The sequence below is a fragment of the Plecotus auritus genome, assembly GCF_963455305.1.
Source record: "Plecotus auritus genome assembly, chromosome: 14".
Lineage (NCBI taxonomy): Eukaryota > Metazoa > Chordata > Mammalia > Chiroptera > Vespertilionidae > Plecotus > Plecotus auritus.
In genome coordinates, this window is record NC_137780.1 from 9,844,221 (window position 1) to 9,867,083 (window position 22,863).

Here is a 22,863-nt window from a genome sequence, read left to right on the forward strand (position 1 = left end):
CATATGTATGTATATAGAATATATATTTTTTCTGTAAATATGATTATGATTGCAGATATGAGTAGGACCTGGTAAAATTTTATAGAATGGGCCTTTTATTACAGATGGTTTACCATGTATGCAATTTTTCTAAAGAAGTAAAAATTACTTTAAAAAATGTTTCAGGAAGCCTTTGAGAAATTTACAGTATCTGCTTTTCTTCCCAGAAAGTTGTCACTTTTATACCAGAGCGAGAATTATTTGTATGCTCGGTATGTCAGCACTGGGCCACTGTGACGGGGCTGGGGGTTAGGGGGACACTTAGCTTGACTTGAGAGTAATTATCTTGCTCACTGGCTGGGAGGAAGGGTGTGTGGCAGAAGAGATAAGTACTGGGTTCTGGATTATTCATAGATTGCTCGCTTTCTGGATTGATTGTGCAAGCCCCTCCTTTTATTGATGTCCACCTTCTATTGACAGACATCTACCCTGGGAGAGAAATGAGATGAAACTCTCTCTTTCTCTTCATTGTAAAAAGCATTTGAGTACCTAAGATGTACTAAATGTGTACCTTGACAGCCATCCACAGACAAGGTACACATTTTCATAGAGGATGTTTCCACTCTTGAATAAATTAAAACAAATTTTTTTCTCTTAATTTAAACTTTCTTCTATAACTGTTTTCTTGTTACTTAAAAGCTAGTTTTTTTAAAACTACTTCCAAAGCTTTTCAAGCTATATATGTCCTTGGAACGAATTTATAAATAAGAATTGAGCCTGGCCAGTGTGACTCAGTGGTTGAGCATCGACCTATAAACCAGGAGGTCACAGTTTGATTCCAGGTCAGGGCATATGCCTGGGTTGTAGGCTCAATCCCCAGCAGGGAGCGTGCAGGAGGCAGCCGATCAATGATTCTCATCATTGATGTTTCTATCTCTTTTTCCCTCTCCTTTCCTTTCTGAAATCAGTAAAAATATATTTGAGAGAGAGAGAGAGAGAGAAGAGTATATATGTTTGTAAATAAGAAAACATGCATTTGATGCTCTTAGAAAATCTTATTTTCTTTCATTAAAACTTGTGCAGTACAGGGAGCTCAATAGATTCTCTGAATTTGAAGAAAGTTAGAGGGAAAGGTACTAATTCAGAGTTCCTTGGGTAAATGTGTCACATATATTTTTTTAATGTTTATATTTATTTTTTTAAATAAAAAATGGAAATATTTTATAATCAGAAAATATGTTTGGATTTAAATATCATCTATAATTTTAATCCTAAAATATCAGTTTAAATATTTTAAAACTGATTGGGATGTTTGTTTTTTTAAATAAGTTAGGTTACCGAGTTCTTACCTGTTACTGGATCAGCTGGGGGGTGGGTAATTTTCTGATTGGTAAACTAAGAATTGTAGTCAGAGGGGAGTATGTGAGAATTTTTAAAGAACATCATTCAATTTACTTTAGAAGCCAAACCTCTCTTCTCATGTGACTTGTTTTGTATGTTTTTTAAACTATATTATCACATAAGCATTGGTGCTATTGGGACAAACAGTGACAGTTTATTCGGGTCATTTGAATGTCTACTGTCTGTTTTAATTTGTATGTTCATTTTGACTCTGATATTCTCAAACTTCAGTGGAAGTCATGAGAACCTGTTATTTTTGCCTACTCCCTCCTTTATGGGGGTCATATTCTTTTTTGCTCAGTGTTTGCTCAGCGGGACCTTAACTTTGACATGTAAGGGATTGTTTCCGTTGTCAATTTCCTTCCTTGCCAAGTAAGAGAGTTGGTGTGAACCTTCAGCGATGCCCTCTCCAGGGTATTTGCAGATGTGGTTGTGAACAGTCATTTCATCCCCGGCCCTTGCATGTCAGGTGCGGGGGAGAGGCTCAGGCTGCCTCTGAGCGAGACTTGCGTGTTCTGTTGAGCACTGGTGTTCCGGCTCAGGCTGAATTGCATGGCCGGAGCAGGCAGTGGTGAGCATTTGATGAAAGCAGATAATAAAACACATCCATTATGTCAGCACCTCGTTGCAGTCACATCTGGCTTACTGACAGGGTCCCATTAGATTCCCAGGGTTTTATGTGCCAAAAATAATATGCTCTGTTGTGAATGGAACCAGGATAGTTGCAGTTTGATATTTTAAAAAATCATCTCGTTTCCTTTCAGATCTTGTCAGGCTCCATCCAGTTCCACCCCTGAGCTGCCACGTCTCTTTAAAATGTTACAACGGGAGATCAATTGTTCTTTTGATCTTTTTTTTTTCTCTCTTCCCTCCTTGCAGCGACTCCAGCAGCCTCAGCAGCACCGATGCTGGCTTGTTTACCAACGATGAGGGGAGGCAAGGTACTGAAATGTCATTTTTTCTCTCTGGGAAAACGCCTTCATTGTAAAGTTTCACTTATTACTAGTTATTTCGTAAATTGACTACTGCAATCCTTTTACCTTACACACGCTACTGAGTGGGTGGGGTTGGTTCTCTGCGTGGGAGGAGAGCATCCTGTCTTCATGACCTGAAGTAACTGATTATCCCCAAAAGCGAGGATGTGGAGCTATTAATAGTATTACGGGAGGATTATCTTCCTTGAGAAAGCCCTACAGTATTTCCATTGTGTCTCTTGTAGCAAGTTCACAAGACACTTGTCCCCACTCTCCTCCTGATTCAAATGTATTTCAGTCTGTTTAAGCATTTCTAAAGTTGGATGTGCAAGTCATTTGTCGTTTTTATTCAGCTGTGACATTTAGGCGTCCTCTCTAGTTTGTGATTAGACAATTTTCAGAAGCTCAGTATTGTAAACTGTTAAACACGAATGCTTCACCACTTAGATCTTTTTTATTTTTGAAATTTCCTGGAGCTGTTCCTACGTTAGCATGGCATTGTTGTGAAACTACCTGTTCTGGAAGGAAAAAAAACAGCAGGGGTACATGCAAATACTTAATCATGAATGTGAACTTCATTTCCTGAGAGTCTTTAGAGGAAATTAGTAAGTTCCAAGGAAAACAGTGAAATTTATTGCTTTAAATTATTATTACATAATCATGTTTTGCTTACTTATGAACTATTAGTCCTGGATAAATAGATATATAACTGTTTTAAGACCATAGACTTTTTAAATTTAAGATTCTGCTGAAATATGGTACAACCTTGGGGCTAAGATATACCTAAATTATTATTAAAATACATGTCTCCCAAAGTTATATTATAAATGTTGACTACGGTAATGAAATTAAATGAAAAAACTTTTTAAAGTAACATTTTGATAAGCCTACCAATCTTTGAAAAACATTGACTATGCTAGCATTTATTGTCTTTTTATACATCTCTCTATTGTTCTTAAAAACACACACACACACACACACACACACACACACACACACACACGCACAAAATACTGTTGATTCACATCTTTGGCACATTTCAAATTGAATTTTACATTGATCCATCATTATCCTCATGGATGTTTTGAATATACTGTGAATAGTGTTGTGTTTTATAAATACATTGCTGTAGTCCATTGTAGTTTTATTGTAAACTCTGGCACTGTCACTTTTCATTTAAAATCAACTTTTTCACAACCATTTCTTAATGACCTTAATGAGATTAATTTCACTTAAGTCACATCTGTTCATGATTGTTTCCCCTTTTACACTCCACAGAAATCATGAAACGAAGCTAATATACACCATTATCTGTTGCAAAGAACAAACTCTGCAGTCATATCTTTTCCTTCCCAGCAGGCGATTAAGGCTTGCTTTTCCTTAATGTGGGACGGGTAGTCACTGCCTTGGATTTCCCTACAGTTTTGCCAAATGATTAACTTTTTACATTGGTTCTAACACATAACATTTTATTTATATGTAATTGTTGATAGCAATTCTTATTATAGTGTTAAAGACATTTTTTAAGTAAAGCTATGGGATAGAATGAAAAGTTGTGAGTTTTTTTTATAGACTATTTATATGATTGCCAGATGAAATATAGGATCCCCAGTTAAATTTGAATTTTAGATAAATAACAAATTATTTTTTTAAATAAGTATGTCCCATGCAGTATTTTGACTGCAGGGTGAGCAAAAGTAGGTTTATAGTTTATGTGGAAAATAATACACTAATTAATAAATAATAATACAAGAATAAACTTTTTTGTGTACTCACAACTGTAACCCTACTTTTGCCATACCCTGTATTTATATTAAAAAGTAATCGTTGTCCGGCCGGCATGGCTCAGTGGTTGAGTGTCGACCTATGGACCAGGAGGTCAGGGTTCAGGGTTGAATTCCCAGTCAGGGCACATGTTCAGGTTGCAGGCTTGATCCCCAGTAGGGGTGGGTACAGGAGGCAGCCGATCAATGATCCTCTCTCATCATTGATGTTTCTGTCTCTCTCCCCCTCTCAATAACTCTCTGAAATCAATAAAAAAACGAAACCATTTTTTAAAAAAGTAATCATTTATCTGAAATTCAAATTTAATTGGTGTCTTGTGCTTTTTAAGCATTAACCTGACCACTGTGCCTGTTGGGATGATACAGCTGAGTCTTTGGGGCATTTCCCATGTTTGCACAGGTGACGATGAGCAGAGTGACTGGTTTTACGAAAAGGACTCGGGCGGAGCGTGTGGCATCACGGGGGTCATTCCCTGGTGGGAGAAGGAAGATCCCGCCGAGCTGGACAGACACTTGCCAGACCCCGTCTTTGAAAGTATCCTAACGGGTTCCTTCCCCCTCATGTCGCATCCCGGGAGAAGAGGTCAGTAGCATGTCGGATACGGTGGGCTTGTCAGTCCAGGGATAGTCGTTGAGAGAGGACAGGCTGAAATGGGCATGAAAGAACCTAAAGCTACATATTCATGCTTTCAGACTGTTAGAAAGGCCCATCGTGGACACACTGGGATGACAGAAAGGGGATCGAGGGGGAAGAACTGCCCTGATAGGTGAATAATGGGTAGTTGTGTGCTGACCACACTGGAACCCGCCCTGCCATTCGTTCAGATCTTTTAAGTATGAGTTTTGCCTTTTCCCCCCACTACCATTCGAGATGTTTTCCCTGCTCCAACTTTGTTACTTCGGTAATTGACAGGATCTAGTCCCCTGCTCCTGTGATCATAGGATCTCCTAAATTGGGTATTTGATTTTCCAGGTTTCCAAGCTAGACTCAGTCGCCTCCGTGGAATGCCTTCCAAGAATATTAAAAAGTCTGGAGGGACCCCACCTTCAATGGTAGGCATGCCTTTCTGTCTGAGTTTTGTCATGTTTGGAAACGTATCCCTTTCTGTGGAATAAAAAGCCACATCCTCATCCCCTATTCCTATTCCAATGTTATACTTAAAAACAATCCATTTTTTTGTAGGCTCCAAACTGGACCAGTGAGATTCCCCTATAAACCAAATCTGCTAATGCTAATAAATTAGTTACGTTTTGAGCATCTGGGGAATGGCACTCGAGGGACCCTGGCTCCTGTCCTCTCCCCTGGAGGAGTACCAGTGAGTGGGAGCCCCCTTGATGGAAAGATGGGGCTGTTGGCGGAGGCCTGGCATCTTCCTTTAGTCAGAAGCGAACCTGGCTGGGCGGCTTTCTAGGGACCTAGGTGGGCCCAGGGTGGGTAGAAACTACTGTACATTTTATATATTTTTCTCTTTTATGGCTTTTAAAATATTGAAACCATTTATGTATCACCTGCTTTGCCAAACTGCTGACAAAAGCTAGAGAATTAAAAATGTCTGGATGTCACATACGTATTCCTCAATGTTTATGTCGTGACTAATGGTTAAGAGCTCATTTCTACATTATCTGCCTGTTGTAAATAAAAATGGCGACACATTCACATTTAATGTTCGTTTTTAGAGAAATCTCCTATAACCAGCATTGTTTAAAGTATTTGCCTTTTACTCAGGGTATTTTAACAAGGGCTAGGATGAGTAGTAGGTGAGGTTGCTTGTTTTTGCCAGAGTTTGTATTTTGTTTAAGTTTGCTTTCTACGTGGATAATGTTCTCTGTATGGAAAACTCATTGTATTTTATACTATAGTATTCATTGTACTGCCTGCGTCACCCTAGTCTTAAACCAGCCGCTGTGATAACCAGTGTGTGCTAGCGGAATTATTTACTATCACCTTTTAAACTATGCGCTTTGCCCGATACCTGAGAGCAATCCCAACGATCCTTTCAGCTTAGATCGTATTGAAATCATGTGAAAGCTGATATTTCAGCCAACGCTGTAAGACTCTGAATCATGTTGTCATGTTCAAAAGTGAGAGCTGCGTGCACGTCCTTAGAATGACAGACCACATGTGTCACTGTGTCAGAAGTACTTGCATGAGCTCGCTCTCACCGCACAGAGGGGAAATGTAACAGCTCTGCTGATGGCGGAATTTAGACACTATACGAAATGTTCGGGTCATTTCGTTTTTCTGAACGGTTACTAGTAAAATGATGACTATTTTTGTTATGTTCCAATAATTGATGAAAACTGATTTAATACATGTATTTTTATATTACTGTGTGGACTGTTAATTCAGCATTTAATGGCTAACTTCAATATGATGATGGAAAAGAAACTTAAAGTTGGCATCTCCTTTACCCAGAGTTGTTACAATCTGAAACATGTGGCATCTTTTAGATTATTTGTCTAAACTGGGGAGATCGCAAACGACCAAGTGCACCTTTGCGTCTCTTTCTCTTCGCATATTTAACGTGATGTTTTAGAGGTACAATGTTGTGGTGTTTTGTAATTGTAAGTAAGCTTTTCTGTGCTATGTCCTGTGCCGTGAGAATTTACGACCCCCCCTCCCCCAAATTACATAAATGCTTTTATTTAGTATAATGACTGTCTTTTGGATCTGAACACGTCACTTTAATACCTTGGCCTGTGAACTCTGCCTTACCAATCATGAATCGGGATGAATGCTCTCCAGTTCTTGGTTCGGTTTCACCTATTTTTATTTTTGCTTCACTGCTTGCCCCAGCATAGCTGGGATTTGTAGCCCATTTTCTAGGCTTATTGCAGTCTCACTGTGGTATTTTATAGAAGCTATTACAAGTGATAGGCGAGCTTCATGGTATTGATGATACATGGCTTAGCCATAGTAAGAGCTGCCTCTCCTCTCTAAATTGTAAAAGGTGATTGAGTTTCACTTGATGGAGATGTGCTCTGTGTGTGTGTTTATCATGGAACTAGTGCATTCGGCCATAACTGTTTCCCGGGTCTCCCTTTCTGTATTCAGAATTTCCTGAAGACAATGGGCTTTTTCAGGTTTTCTTTCTCTCAACCCTGAATTGTCCTTGTTTGGATTGTTAAGTACTGTAATCTCTTTTTTTTTTCAATAAAATATCTGACTTGGGCAAGAAAGGTAAGCATTCCAATTTGTGCTGCTATTTTAAAATTCCTATGCCGCGTTTTTATTGTCACTGCTCGTACTGTCCATGTTATTTTGAACAATCTAGTTTTCAAGATTATAATCTCACAAAAGAGTCATCTTTAAACAGTGCCCCCTTAGACTCTCACATTGGAAAGCCACACTGCTTTCAAGAGAGATTACTTTTCTGTGCAAAGAAACACACGTGGCTGTGACCTGTTAGAGTGGAGGCCAAGGTCTCTGTCTCTACTGATGATCTTTGAAGGAAATGACTGAAGGAGAGTTTTTTACTGAAATATTAATGCAAACATTGAGGGGCTAGTTTTCCATTGGGATTTTTATTATTCACCATAGTTGTGTTCTACAAAGTTTCTGCAAACACTGAATTAGTGAATGTTGAACTTGCTCCCAAGGGAGAAACAGGCTTAGGTTCCTGTGAGCTTCTGATCGAGACATTTTCATCAGTCCATCAACACATAATCCTGTTCTATGTACACTTGTGTTTTAAAGCATCTTGTGTAATCTACTAGTATATGGTTGATTCATTAATGTGAAACTGACGGCCGACACCCTGTAACTCAGGCCTGAACAAAGTGCACCAACACACGTTACCTTCTCCAAAGGCACGTCACAGCCCCACACTCTGGGGACACTAGCCCACACTACAGCTCTGTGCTCCGGGACATGCAGCACAGTGAGTCACCAACAAGAAGTACAGACGTGCCCTGGCCAGTAGCTAAGTGGTTAGAGTATCGGACTGCACGGAGGGGCCTGGGGTGTGATTCCTGGTTGAGGGCACGTACCTGGGTTCGCTCCCCGCCCCAGTTGGGCCTCCTGTGGCAGGCAACCAGTTGATGTGTCGCTCTAACATCGATGTTTCTCTCGCTCCCTTTGTCCCTTCTACTCTCTCTGAAAAGCAGTGGAAAAAAATATTCTTGGGTGAGGATAAAAAAGAAAAGCCCCAAAGTGTGAAAAACATGGCACCAAATAAACCACAAAAAGGCCATTTGTTTATAACATCAGAGCTAAAGCAAGAAGGCAGGTGCCAAATATTTATATACTGTTTTGGTTTTCCCTTTTACATTTAATCATCATGTATGTTCTGCAATTAACATTATAATATTGTATCAGTCGTTCTGTTTTTGTGGCTACTTAAATATTGTACAGGGCAACCAGTCTTTCTATTACATTTTTTTAAAATTACTTTAGTATGTTTTTTAAAAAGAGATTTTAGAGAAAGAGGAAGGGAAAGGAAGAGAGAAAGAGAAACATGGATATAAGAGAGAAACACCAATTGGCCGCCTCCAGTAAGCACCCAGATCAGGGATCAAACCTGCAACCTGGGCATGTGTCCTGACTGGGAATCGAACCAGTGACCTTTCGGTGCAAGTAAGCTCAACCAGCTGAGCCACACCGGTCAGGACTTTATTATTTTTTAAAATGCATGAAATGCCATGATTTCTTTCTTCTATTGTTTTTCACTTTAGTATTTGCATGCAAATTCTTAGGTTATTAGTCAGGAAAAGGCTTATTTTAAGATTTTTTAAAAATATATTTTATTGATTTTTTTACAGAGAGGATGGGAGAGGGATAGAGTTAGAAACATCGGTTGAGAAAGAGACATCGATCAGCTGCCTCCTGCACACCCCCTACTGTGGATGTGCCCACAACCAAGGTACATGCCCTTGACCGGAATCGAACCTGGGACCCTTCAGTCTGCAGGCTGACGCTCTATCCACTGAGCCAAACCGGTTAGGGCAAGATTTTTTTTTTTTTTTTAGGAAATAATCTATGGACTTTTTAATGAATCTCTTTAAAACCATTGAATGTGCAAACATTTGAGGGTTTTTAGAAAATACTTCTAATGAAGATTATGCTTATTTAAAAACATTTTGTATCCTAAGAAACCTCTGAAATATGTTCTAAAACGCTGTTTTTATTAAGACTGCTGATGGTCACCATTTGAGTCCACTGGTGGATACTGAAGACCTCTTTTCCTTTTTTTGTCTTAAAGGGACCACCCCCTGACATTGCTAGAGGCCACATTCTTTTTCTTTTTCCCCCCATCAAAATAGAGGAAATGGGAATGCTGCAAACATTTCACTTTTTTCGGAGACTCATCTCAGCTTTTCTGCCTTTTATGTTGCTGATGGAATTCTTCTGATGGTCTATAAACTCAGTCTTCTAATTTGCCTTCAGTTCTGTCAGATAGCTAATATCAGAAAAGTTCAAAATCAATGATGGGTAGAATACTTCCAAATAGTATTTAACAAGTGCTTTCTATATGGAAGTCACCTGCAAATCCTCCAGCTGAAGGTCAATTTGAACAACAGAATTCACAATGAAGCCGTAAATGAAAGGGGTTCCCTGCGCTACAGGTAGCGAATGCCAACCAGATGTCTGTTGTCTGTCTGTCATGACAAACCAGAGACACATGCCAACAGGTATTTATACATATTGTAAGCCAATAAAACTTGTAAAGCTTTTGTTAAGTCTCAATTGTCTAAAATATTGACCCCTGTTTAGTGGAGTAAGGTAGAAATTTGATGATTTCTTTATATACCAAAGAAGTGATGACTTGTGCTATATAACAGTATTATATATGGCATCTTTTTCTTAGAACTTCCCATTTAAGTCTGACAATTCGTGATAGACAATTCACCATTATAGTGTTCCAGGTCAATACAGTGCTGAACTTGTAGGTGTGTTTCTCTTTAAGTTGCAGTATTATTGTAGGAATAGTTAATAGCATGTACTTGGTCTTTTTGAGGTCTTACAGATGTGTAGAGATTTTGGTATAGGTAATCTAGAAATAATCTTTAAAAATGATACAGTATTACTAAGATTTCATCTCATTCCATGTCATCCTATCTAATAAAGATGGAATATGCAAATTTACTGTAACTCCATGACAAAGATGGCAGCACCCACAGCCAATAAGGAGGGAATATGCAAATTGATGTGACAAGGCGAGAGGCGGAAGGTGGCTCTGGCCAGAGCGCAGGTGGAAAGGTGGCTCTAGCCGGAGTGAAGGCAGTGCTGGCAGCCAGGGGAAGGAAGGCCTATTCTTGCACGAATCTTTGTGCATCAGCCTTCTAGTTTACATATATCTCTGATAGACTCTTCTAATGTTTTAGAAGAAATTATTTTAACAGAGTATTTTACATCATCTTGTGGGGGGATGAAGGTGACTTAGAAACTTGATGTCCTGCTTAACTGTGTTTTCAGCCATAGATTTCTCGGGTCAGTTGTACTATACACAGGTAATGATTATTTCGGTGTGGGAAGAGCTGGGAACACAAACTGAGTAAGATGTGTCTTTGTCCTCTGGTACCTTCCAGTTTGGTTAGTAAAAATTAATTGGGAAAGGGAGCGAGAAAAGAGACATATTTGTGAAGGGAAGCACTGATCCTAGGAGGATGTCCACTCTTCACTTCTCATTTTAGTTGTCTGTGTTCTCTGTCCTCCGGCACTCTGAGTCCTGTTTCCTTCCTGATCTGTCATATGAGCCCCTTCTTTCCAGTTCCATCTGAGCTGCCCTGGAGTAGTTACTCATAAGCTTACTATGCCTCCTGCAGCGGTCCCGTATTCAGCCATAGTCCTTCGTCCTGTACCTTTGCTCACAATGGTGCACAACCTCTTTCTACTGTGCGATTCAGCTCTTTCCTGGAGCAGTTCAAGTTCTGTACCTTTTCTTCAAAACCTTCCCTGGCTCTTCACACATCTTCTGAGATCACATCACACCTACCCTCCCTGCCTCTTTTGAACTCATGCATGGGTAACCTTCCTATTTGATACTGTTATTTCTCTGTTCATGTTTATCCAGTAACCCCAAGAACATGTCATACCGGTGGTTCCTAGCACATGGTATGTGCTGAATATTCATTAATATTACAACTTTTTCCTAATCCTGCTTCATCATAGAGCTTCTTAAAAACACTGGTGTATGCCCAGCCTTTGGAATTGATTGTTTTTAGGAAATACAAATTAATCGAACTCATTCCTTGATTGAACAAAATCTCAGAGTCATCCTGTTTCCACAAAAAATTACTGTATGTGTTATATACGGGGTGTCTCCAAAACGTGTGTACACACTTTAACTGCTGATAGCTCAATTTTGAAAATGCAATGTATTTTTTAAATATATTTTTATTGATTTGAGAGAGGGGGAGGGAGAGAGATAGATATATCAATGATGAGAGAGAATCATTGATTGGCTGCCTCCTGCATGCCCCATACTGGGGATTGAGCCCTCAACCTGGGCATGTGCCCTGACCAGGAATCGAACAGAGATCTCCTGGTTCATAGTCGACACTCAACCACTGAGCCACGCCGGCTGGGAGAAAATGCAATATATTTTAATAAACACCGTTTTTATAACTATTCACAGTGTGTGTATACATTTTTGGGGGCCCCCTATATGTCACTAGTACACTATGAACATCTGTATTGCATAGTTGTAGCTGATGTTTGTTACTGAAATGCCTTGACTTCCCTTGGGGTGCTTCCTAAAGAGGCTGGCTGTCTAGCTGACAGGATGAGCGCTCGCTCTTCCTGAGTCTCCCCATATCGCTCTCAGCTCACAGCTCACAGCGCAGCACTGTGAAGGGCAAAGCAGGCACTTGATTGAAAAGGGGCCTGTACACGCGTGTGCGCGCGCACACACACACACACACGCACGCACACATCTTTTTAGATTGCATGTCTTATTTCTGGTAGGTAATCACTTCATTGAGACGGTATGATGACCTACACTAATTTTCACAACAGTTGTGATCATAAACTTGGTTAAAAGGGAGAATGAAGATATGAATGTGTGTGAAGACATTAGATGTTCTAACCATTAATGTATGGCATCCATGTGTCTTGAGTGAATTACAGACTTTACTCATTTCTGGCCATTTGTTTTATCTATAAATTAAATATAGGTAATTATTCATTTGACAGCTTACTTTATTACTTTGATGTATCTCAGACTACTGAATGCAGTTATAGTGTGATTATTGTAATAATTGGGATTCATTAATAACTAAAATTAACATTTCATGTACATTAAAATTAAAAAGAATTGGAATTTGATTTTGTTTGAAGTCCGTTTTCTGGTATTTATTTTGATTTACTAACAATATACTTTTTAATTACAGTTTTCCTAAGCTCACATGTAAATAGCAAAATGTTTTACAATTAATCAGAATTATAGTTAGAAATATTAACTTCAGTAGGTTAATCAGTTCATTATGTTTTGTGCCTCCCTTTATGAAAAAATTACGAGTTAAATTTGTTTGTTGAGAGCAAGTGTGCATACATGAGGTACTAAACTTAAACTTTATTTTTACATTCATGGAGCACTTAGCCAAGTACCGAGTATATTCAGATGTTCAATACTTGTTTTCCTGCATAACTCTAATTTTTTGCCTTGCAATAGTATGTGATTTCAGTGGATATTAAATGGTTAAACTGCTTAGAAATTTATTTGCACACTTACTAAGATCTGTTACCGGAAGGAATAAAATTAAAAGAGTCTAATCAAGTATCATGTTTTAATCCGTTTTGTTTTTTTGGTCTGTTTCTCAATAAGGACTCTTATGTTTCCGATTCAAAGTAATTTTTACCTGCCCTTTTAGGTTAATGCCATTCTTTAGAAAAGCCCATCTATTCTGGCTATGTAATGCATTTTATTTAATTTTATAGTTTTTATGATATCATATATTAGAGGTTGCCAAAAATATAGAAAAATTTTAGAGAACATTTTTGGATTTGATGGATTACCACTCTTGAAAGGGAAACAAAACACTAAATATTTCTAATCCGGCATTATTTACCGCATGGGTGGTTAAACGCTACTTTAAGCCTCATAAAATTAAAAGGGGGAAGTCTGCCAACTGGAGCAGGAATTGGATTTAGGAAGAGTGGTACAGAGCCAAAATATTGCTACAGAATTAAATGTCAAAAATCTTCTTTAATAGTAGATATATAGTTCACAGTGCCTGGTTATGATTACTACATTTAATCTAAATCCCTGAAAGTTGCTCTCTCCTTTTCCATAAAATACAATAGGACACAAATCAGTTTTACTGGAGATGGATAACAATTGGAAAATAATGCATCTTCCCGCCCAATAAATTGTCAGTTATACCTTTTAACTAAAATCAATTCATCTTTCCGAAATTTATTGCAATTCCTAATAATAAATCTCCTCAAATGTTTATTCATTTGGTTTTTGATACATTTGCGCCACTTTCGCTATGGTCGAATGTTTTCTCTCTTGATTCATTGTAAATTAGAAAATCTATTTTGAGTCAGTCTTCTAGTTAAGAAGTTGAAATCTATAACCGAGCACCTTTTTCACTCTCCTCTGTACATTTTAATACCCTTGAACTTAAGTGCAATCCAGTCAATTCTTTTCAGAAGGAGCTTAAAAGACTTTTCGGCGTCCCTTCTTGAGAAAGGGCCGGATTCATAAAACAAGCACTTAGGAGGCTGTTAGGTGATTATTGCCAGAGATACATGGGTAGCGCCATCATTTCATGTGCTTGTTACAAGGAAGGGTAAGTACTCATTTGAATTAGGATCCGCTATCGATCCTGTTGGGAGCCTGCTTTTATTTTCTGTTGATAGTGACATTCAAAGGAAACACAAATATTCCATTCCATTCTGTCTTCCACACAGGTCTTTCCCTTATTAATCTCCAGCTACACTGTTAATTTTTAAATCTCTCTCTGTACATTTTCAGGTTGTTCTCTTCAAATGTATCCTAAGTGTGAAACCAGCTTGGCTTTTCACCGCACACCATGATATGGAATGCAGTAATTATTTTTTAGTTAAATACATCACACATGAGGATTTCTCTGTCCTGGTTCTTAGTTATGATCATTAGAATTAAAGTACATTTTTCAAGTATTGTATGATGAGCACTGACTCTTGTCATTTTCATTTTATATCTTTCTTATTCCACAGTGGTATTTTTTTTTTCCCATCTCCACCTCTACTATGCTTTTAAGAAAAGAACGTAAAAATCAGTTTACTTTCCCACAAATTTAATAAAAATGCGTTTGCAGTCAACACCTTCTAAGACTTGGTTTTAAGTCTATACTTTTTATATTATAGCAACTCAAATTCTAAGATTGATTTTCAGAATGGATGCTGTTAGAAATGAAGGTGGCATTAATTTGAATCAAATCTGTAACTCATGGGCAAATTTGTGTTGCTGCTAATATATAATGCCATATGATTAATTTAGCAGTTAAAAAGGGCAATTTATATAGCTAGAATAGCCAATATGGAATTCATTAATTGGGGTAACTGCTCAGTGAAGAAAACAGATGTTTTCTAAGGCAAAGATCAGACATGAATTACGGATCTTACTTGTTCATCTAAAAATAGTGTTTCTTTTTATGAAACTGAACTTATTAATTTTTTTGATCTATGGATTCTTTAATATAAAGTATATTACTCATTTGTACTTAGCAAATTAATTTCTATATTAACACATTATAGGCTTTAATAAATTTAGCTAGCTGTAAAAATGTTAAAAACAATCTCTGACTTATGTGTACTTTCTAATTTGGTTTTCCTATCACATTGACTATGAAAGTAAATCAAATCATGCTCTTAAATAAATAAGAAATGATCAACCACATGCTTACGCCTTTCTTTTAAAATACTGATAAAGCGTTTTAGAGGTATTCCTCTAGTGGTTTTGTAAACATTCGTTAATGATACAGTCAATTTATTGCTTAAGTGTTTATGATTTTTCTCTATTCCTGTCAGGAGGACTTTTTAAAAAATATATTTTTATTGATTTCAGAGAGGAAGGGAGAGGGAGAGAGAGATAGAAACATCAATGATGAGAATAATTGATCAGCTGCCTCCTGCACACCCCACAATGGGGACTGAGCCCACAATCTGGGCATCCAACTATGACCTCCTGGGTCATAGGTCAACTCTCAACCACTGAGCCACCCTGGCCAGGCTGTTAGGAGGAATTTTAACAATAACTGTAATATCACCGTTGTCACCTTGGTCTGGCAGTGTTCAGTTTTGGGAAGGACAACAGGCTTGTCATACCCACCTTTCCAAGGAGGAAATGAAGGTTCTGACAAGACGAGTAACTGACATACCTAGAGGCTGAGGCTGGGTCACTCTGCCGATTCCCGGTCCAGTGTGTCTGTCTGTCGCCCCTGCCTCGCTAATCTTTCTAGTTGAATGTTAACTCATTCTAGAGACTGAATCTTTGTTAATATTTTTAACTAGTTTTAGGGGTTGCCAGGTCAAGTTTACTATTTTTCAATCCAAATGGGTATTTTTAAGGAGATCAGTTAGTAATCTACATATCCCCTCCCCCGCCAGTGCTATAAGCCATTGACAACCTGACTCTCCTCGTTCAGTCTTCCTCTCTCTACTTCCTTTCGCACCGTCATCGATTCTTCTAATGTGATTCTCGTCACCCTCTTGACCTCTACCTTTGTCTATTGGTGCCCTCGCTTGGTTCACCAGAGAAGATTGAACCCTTTCTTCCTGCTCCAGGTCTTGCCACTTCCTTCCTCGTGGTCTGACTCTTGCTGGTCAGTGCATCCTGAGGGTGCCTGGCGTCTCCCAGCCTCTGCCCCATGGTCCCCACGATCTTCACCTTTTGAAACACCACCCTTCATGTCAGTCTGTGGAAACCTTGTCCATTCATCAACATGCATCTCAGTTAAACCCTTATGTGAAAACTTCCAGGCCCGAAGGCCTCGCTCCCATCACTGCACTCCTCCCAGAACCCTGCTTTAGCCTCTCCTAGTGTTGTGCAAGCAAAAGGCTCAGGACTGGAAGTCAGAGCAGCTGGCCACAAAGCCATGACTTCCCAGCTGTGTGACCTTGGAGCAGTCACTCACTGAGCTTGTTTCCTCATCCCTAAAGCAGGGACAGGAAAGGATAAGGTGGACTAAGGTATGCACTAGGACTTGTGAATTGTAAAGGAACTGTTAGTGCTCATTTGCTTCAGGAACTCAAAGTTCAAATGCCTTCAGGGCCAAGCTGATAATGTGTGTGTGTGCGTGTGTGTGTGTGTGTGTGTGTGTTTGTGTGTGTGTGTGTGAAAGAGAGAGAGAGAGAGAGAGATAGAAAGTAGCTTGGTGTTGGGGATGTAGCTGTAAATTAGAGAAGGCATTCCCTACCTGCAGGCATTCAAATTTAAAACATCAGAAGATACTGTGATGGCCAGATGAAACCCTTGGTTACTTCTGGGTTTACTAGAGGCCCGGTGCACGAAATTCGTACACTGTGGGGGCGGGGTGGTCCCTCAGCCCAGGCTGTGCCCTCTTGCAGTCTGGGACCCCTTGCTTCTTACCACCCGCCTGCTCGCTGCTCCTTAGCGCTGCCGCAGAGGTGGGAGAGGCTCCCGCCACCACCGCTGCACTCGCCAGCCGTGAGCCTGGCTTCTGGCTGAGCAGCTTTCCCCCTGTGGGAGTGCACTGACCACCTGGGGCAGCTCCTGCATTGAGTGTCTGCCCCCTGGTGGTCAGTGAGCATCATAGCAACTGGTTGTTCTGGTCGATCCGCCGTAACCGTCACTTAGGCTTTTATTATATAGACTAGAGGCCCGGTGCACGAAATTCGTGCATGGGGGTGTGTGTCCCTCAGCCCAGCCTGCACCCTCTCCAATCTGGGACCCCCAGTGGGATCGGGCCTAAACGGGCAGTCGGACATCACTCTCACAATCCAGGACTGCTGGCTCCCAACTGCTCACCTGCCTGCTTCCTGATTGCCCCTAACTGCTTCTGCCTGCCAGCCTGATCACCCCCTAACCACTCCCCTGCCAGCCTGACTGATGCCTAACTGCTCCCCTGCCAGCCTGTTTTCCCCTAACTGCCCTCCCCTGCAGGCCTGGTCACCCCTAACTGCCCTCCCCTGCTGGCCTGATCGCCCCCAACTGCCCTCCCTTGCAGGCCTGGTCCCTCCCAACGGCCCTCCCCTGCTGGCCATCTTGTGGTGGCCATCTTGTGTCCACATGGGGGCAGGATCTTTGACCACATGGGGGCAGCCATCTTGTGTGTTGGAGTGATGGTCAATCTGCATATTACTCTTTTATTAGATAGGATACCTTGAAAATGTGTATGTAATAGTAAACTTATTTTGTAGCAAAAATGATTGAGATATTGTACACTTTTTTTGTACTTAAGGTTTTTTGTGGATTTTTATACTTGGCATACATCTTAATTTAATACCACATATGGCTGGTGGCTACCATGTTGGATAGTGCCATTGAGGCTCTCCACTGCATGGGAAGGCACTGAGATTAGGGGGTACCTGCATTTCTTTTTCTCATTGTATTTGGGAAGATCACACTAGCTTGTTAGTTGTATATAAAAATAGGACTTTTTATAAACAGCAGGTAGGTGGTGCCCTGGTTGCAGGCTTTGATGGATTCTCAGTGAAATTCAGGTTACTAGTATGTAGTGCTGAGAAATATATTTCAGTAAATTTTGTAAAGACTGCCTTACAAGTACCATGAAAAAATAAAAAAAAATTTATGCTGAAAATTTAGTATTTGGCATTCCCCTTTAAATGTTGGCTAGCCCCAATATTATGTCTCAACATTCAAACCCTCGATGATTTTTATGGGCTGGGTGCATAGATTTTACAGCTGCAGTCTGAACATTTTTAAATTAAAATATATCTTTCATTCTGATTGTATTGATTTACACGTCTCTGTGTCAATATTAAGTCAAGTGAATTTTTCAATAAGTTGAAAAGATCTGGCAGGGTGAGTTAAATTTATTAGATTTGCTCGAGCTGTTTTCTTGTCTGTGTTTGGGCATCTTTCTGCTTTTCTATTGCTGATTAGAATTTTACTTTGAAAATAGCACTACAATTTCAATAACACATTTTCATATCTCTTAGTGACTTTTTTCTCTTGAATGAATTGCCATTGGAAACCTTGTCACTACTTATTACATTCTTGGCATCCTTTGCTACTGTTTTTCAAAACAATGTATTTTTAGTTTTCTTGTATATTATAAAATATGTTATTGTTTGAATTTTATTTGAATCACAAAACTAAGTCATGTTCCTTTATAAACCTTTTTTTGGTAAATTTTAAGTAGGAGAATATATATATATACCTTTTAAAAAATCAGTCTGTGAAGCTAAGTTAACTCAGTTTATTGGAAATAAAAAATGCTGTGAGGGTTTAAAAGCTTTAGGCATAATTCACCATAATTTCCAAGTGTGCATACAAAAAAAGCACTTACTTTTTGCTATTATAAGTGAAAACTTTGCACATTTTGACTAACGCAGAGTATCAGTTATCATGTACATAGGATGGATGAGAGGATCACTCATTCTACATTCATACACTCAGAACACAGAAATTAGTAGCCCCAGGTGATGCCAATCCAAGTTCATTGACTTTCTCAGTAGATTGTAATTTCATGTAGATATTTTAGACCGGCATATATATACTCATGTCTGTTATTTATTATCTAAAGTTGACTTTAAAAGACAAAAGCTCTGATGAATATACTTAATATCAAAATATGTGAATTGTGTGATCAGAGGAAGGTGACAGGGGTTTTCAATTAGTGAAACACAGTCATTGTGTAAATGGATGAAACTTGGATATAAGAAGAAAATGGCAAAAAATGGTACCAGAAACTTTAACCAGGATTTAGTGAACTAATCAAGCTACGGAGGAAATATTTCTATTTTTTGTGTCTTGATGGTATTGTGTCATGATGGTAATTCTTCCACTGTTCAATTAAATCTGCCTGATGCTTTGTAATTATTTTTTTGTTTCTGGGCAGAGTGGGGCTGTAGTGTAAAGTAAAACCAGCTTTTATGTAGTACCTGGGCATTGATAACTGGTACTTTTATGGGGTCCTTGACTTTGGCCACTTAGTACCTCCAAATCACCATGAAACAAAACAGAGTTTTATCTGTAGACAAAATATCTGGCTCACTTCAATAGAAATATAGCACTAATATTTTATAACCACAAAAACTAATAATTGAATACTATGCTAAGTTTCTTCCACAAGCATTCTCGTTTACTCCTCACAATAACCATATGGCGTGGGTATTATATCTCCGTTCTATAGATTGGGAAATTAAGACATAGGTTAAGTAATTTCTTCAAGGTCATGGAACTACATCAAATGGCAGAGCCCAGCCTTGAAAGCAGGTCTCTCTAAAGTCAGAGGTCATGATCTCAGCTACATCATCATACTGCCTCCTTGAGCAACAGAAGTGTTTTAGTGTCGTGATCAGTCGAGTTTTATTATTTTACTTTTTAAGAGAAGATATAGTTTCCAAAATGCAGTTGGGAAATTTTCTGCCTTAAAATATTGACAATTAAAAAAACATTTTATTTAAGCTTCCAGGGGAACATTATTTATAGACAGGTGCAAATTTCTATTAAATCTCTGCTAAGCTGTTGAATATATACTTGTGTAAAGTAGTACGTTATGTGAAAATATGTGTGCATTATCCAGTTAGCAAATATATTATTTGTATCTTCTCAGGCATGATATTAATAGTAATTAATCTTCTTTGCACATTTCTATTTTAGAATTTTTAAAAACGGTGTGCAGCATAAAACAAAACAGCGCTAAAACAACCAAGCTCTGATCACCACTCTTGCGATATATTCAGTCATCTGCTTAATCCTTATCCCCTTCGCATTGTCAATACCCATCTAATTCCACTTTAACAACAGTAATTGGCTGATGGAGTAGAAGATATAGATTTGTTTTCTTGATGACTCCTTGACTTTTTTTCCTCTGGTAATACTAATAGAATTCCAAATCCGTCCTGGTGTGATCATGTCATGAGTAGGTCAACAATCATGTCAAGGTCCTATTGGAAACCTCATAGCCAACATCTTAATTTAGACTTAGCTCTCTTTGTCACCTGTCTGTGCAATTGTAAGCAATTTTTTCGAGTCTCATCTCTCCATTATAACAGAATTCATTTAGTTCACAGGGGTAGAGTTCTGCATCTGAATTATGTGTCTGGCCTCAACTGAGTAAATGGAATATATAAAAATCCGGGAACCCCATTTGCATGGATATATATATATATATATGACTCTTACCGATTTTTGTTTTGCAATCAGTATTTTATATCATCTGTGTTCATGAAATATGAGTGATTTTGTGGTACTAAGTACTAGGAAAGAATACTTTCACTTTAAATAGATTATTGAGTTATTACCAGCTGGTTTGTCATCACTGTTCTAATTTTATTTCATTACTGTGACAGGAACAATATGTATTCGTAATATGAAAATGCTCTTTAAAATTATTACGCTACTTTGATTTTAGGTGGATGGGAGATATAGAATACAGGCAAAAGCATTTCAGATGTTGAAGTATGTTATATGAATGTGTATATGTGTGTGTATGTGTTTATCTATGTGTTACCTATATATTTTTATATATTTCTATTTTCTCTACTTGATTAATAAACATATTCCTACCAGCTGTACTATTTTTTTATCTATAAAAGAACGCACCGTACTCCCTGTGTTTTGGGTAGTAATAGATGATAATAACCAGAAGCTCATTAGGTTTGGATGTTAAAAAATTGAAATACTGAATAAAAACATAAACCAAAATAGGAACAATGGGTTAAAAGATAGGAGCTGTTAGCCTTTAAGATGGATAGAAATGGATTTCTGTAGAGATATATAGAGAAACCAAAGGCAATCTGATTATTCTGAAATTCTTTACAATTTTACATTTTATAATTAATTCAAATGATCTTTTATTGAAATATAGAGCACATCTTAACAGGGATGTTTGTTTGTTTGTTTGTTTGTTTGTTGGCTCTCCTCCAATCACAGAGATTGTACACTTCCAGGAGCAACCTTTATTATCATACTAATAGGTTTCTGGAACTTCCATTTATTTGTTTGGAGGCCGAAGCAATCAAATTGGAGGCACATAAAGAATCAGTAACAGTTTTCTCATGTCATGATGTATTGATCTTTTACATCAGATATATTTTAAATCTGAGCCACCTGGAATTTTTACCAATAAATCCAAATTTTACTTTGCTTAAATAAGCTCACCTAACTTTGTCTTTTCCTTGTAGCCATTTGTTTATTTTTTTAAAAACAAAACTGGTATAAACGCATACAATGGCTTTTCTATTTAAGGTGAGATTGAATGTGTGCTAATATTTGAGAGGATTTTAATGACATTCTCATAGTCGTACAATGTTCTTATGATAACTAACAGTTACAGCCTTTTCCAGAACTGGGGTGGGGGACCCAGTATTTTATAATGGAAAGAACAGTAGATCATGGGTCAGATCTTAGGGCAAATGCTGGCTTGGCAGAAATCTCACGCTGGGACTTTGGGCAGAACATTTAGGCCTTTTACGTGTTTGGTTCCTCATTTGTAAGAATCAAGAAGCCTTAAAGCTGTTTCTTTTTTAAAACCTATAAATGCTAGGGTTGCAAGTGCCAATGTCACCACAGGCCCAAATCACTCCTCAGGCCTAGAGAAAACATATACTCACCAGATTCCCAAAGCAGTATGTACATTTATCAGGAACTAAAAGGCACTAAAAGTGACCTCTTACATTTCAAGTATGAGTGTGTGAGACTGAATTTCATATTTTTCCTTATCGTTGAATTTATCTTGAAGTGTGCTTTTCTGTATAGTTTACTAGATAAGCATGCTCTTTGGAGCCAAAAAGACCCTGATTCAGATCCTGATTGGACCTGCCATTTTCTGATTGAGGGATTTTGGACAATTTACCTAGCCTTTCCGTACCTCCGTTTCTCCTTTTGCAAATGGCAATAGTGTTTACCCGCAAGGGCTTGTGGGAGAAGAGAGGTTGAATGAATGTAATATATGGCTCATATGGGCGCTCAGAAATGTCTGCTTTTCCCCTTCTCTCTTTTCAGGTCTACGATGACTCCATTTACCATTTTGCCTCACTTTGATAAATTACAAGCCAGCCCTCTGTAGGCAGATAAGCCATCCAGAAACTAGAAACAGTCCCTGAATGTCACTCCACATCATGGGCATCAGAAGGGCACTTCCCAGATTTAGACAGTCTTGGAGCTCAGGGGCTTGGCAGTCAGCTGCTCAGCACCAGGCTCTGCCCAGGGCTGGGATGCGGGTTTCTTGGTTTCAGTCTGAATTTCCAAGGCAGCTGCTGGGGCGAGGTCTGGGGTGGGGCTCAGGGAAGTGGGGACCCCCGAGAAGGTAAGACCATTGTAACTGAATATTTAAATATGTTCGAAAGGCACACTACTTTTCAAAAGACTTTTTCTTGGTCACTGTATTTCTCTTATTTGCCCATTTTCTGAGCATTTGGGAAACCCTGTAAGAAATATTTCAGTGTTACATATTTTAGTAGATGTCCTGTATTCATGTCAAGACTGTATTTCATCTCTTTTAAAAATCACCTCTTCCAGTATCATTTTTACAAATCATCCTTATGTTCTTTGCAAAATAATTAGGTAAACATATTTAGCTAAGTCATTAATTGCGCTCCCCTTATAACTTGCTCTGTGAGCATCAGAATTGGGCCGTTAACGTAA

The 22,863-nt window shown here is 38.7% G+C and overlaps 1 protein-coding gene across 3 annotated transcripts in view; it reads left to right on the forward strand.

Annotated features, from left to right (window-relative positions):
- The window catches only part of GPATCH2 (G-patch domain containing 2), a 90,163-nt gene that overhangs the window by 6,966 nt on the left and 60,334 nt on the right, over positions 1-22,863 (forward strand). The window contains exons 3-6 of one of the 3 annotated variants that reach the window (XM_080650907.1): positions 2,260-2,321; positions 4,539-4,721; positions 5,112-5,191; positions 5,322-7,312. In XM_080650907.1, coding sequence (XP_080507033.1) covers positions 2,260-2,321; positions 4,539-4,721; positions 5,112-5,191; positions 5,322-5,354 — 358 coding nt within the window. In that variant the 3' untranslated portion in view covers positions 5,355-7,312. Of the gene's footprint in view, positions 1-2,259; positions 2,322-4,538; positions 4,722-5,111; positions 5,192-5,321; positions 7,313-14,058; positions 14,962-22,863 lie in introns of those variants that run through there. The other 2 variants (XM_080650906.1, XM_080650905.1) reach the window with 2 other exon arrangements.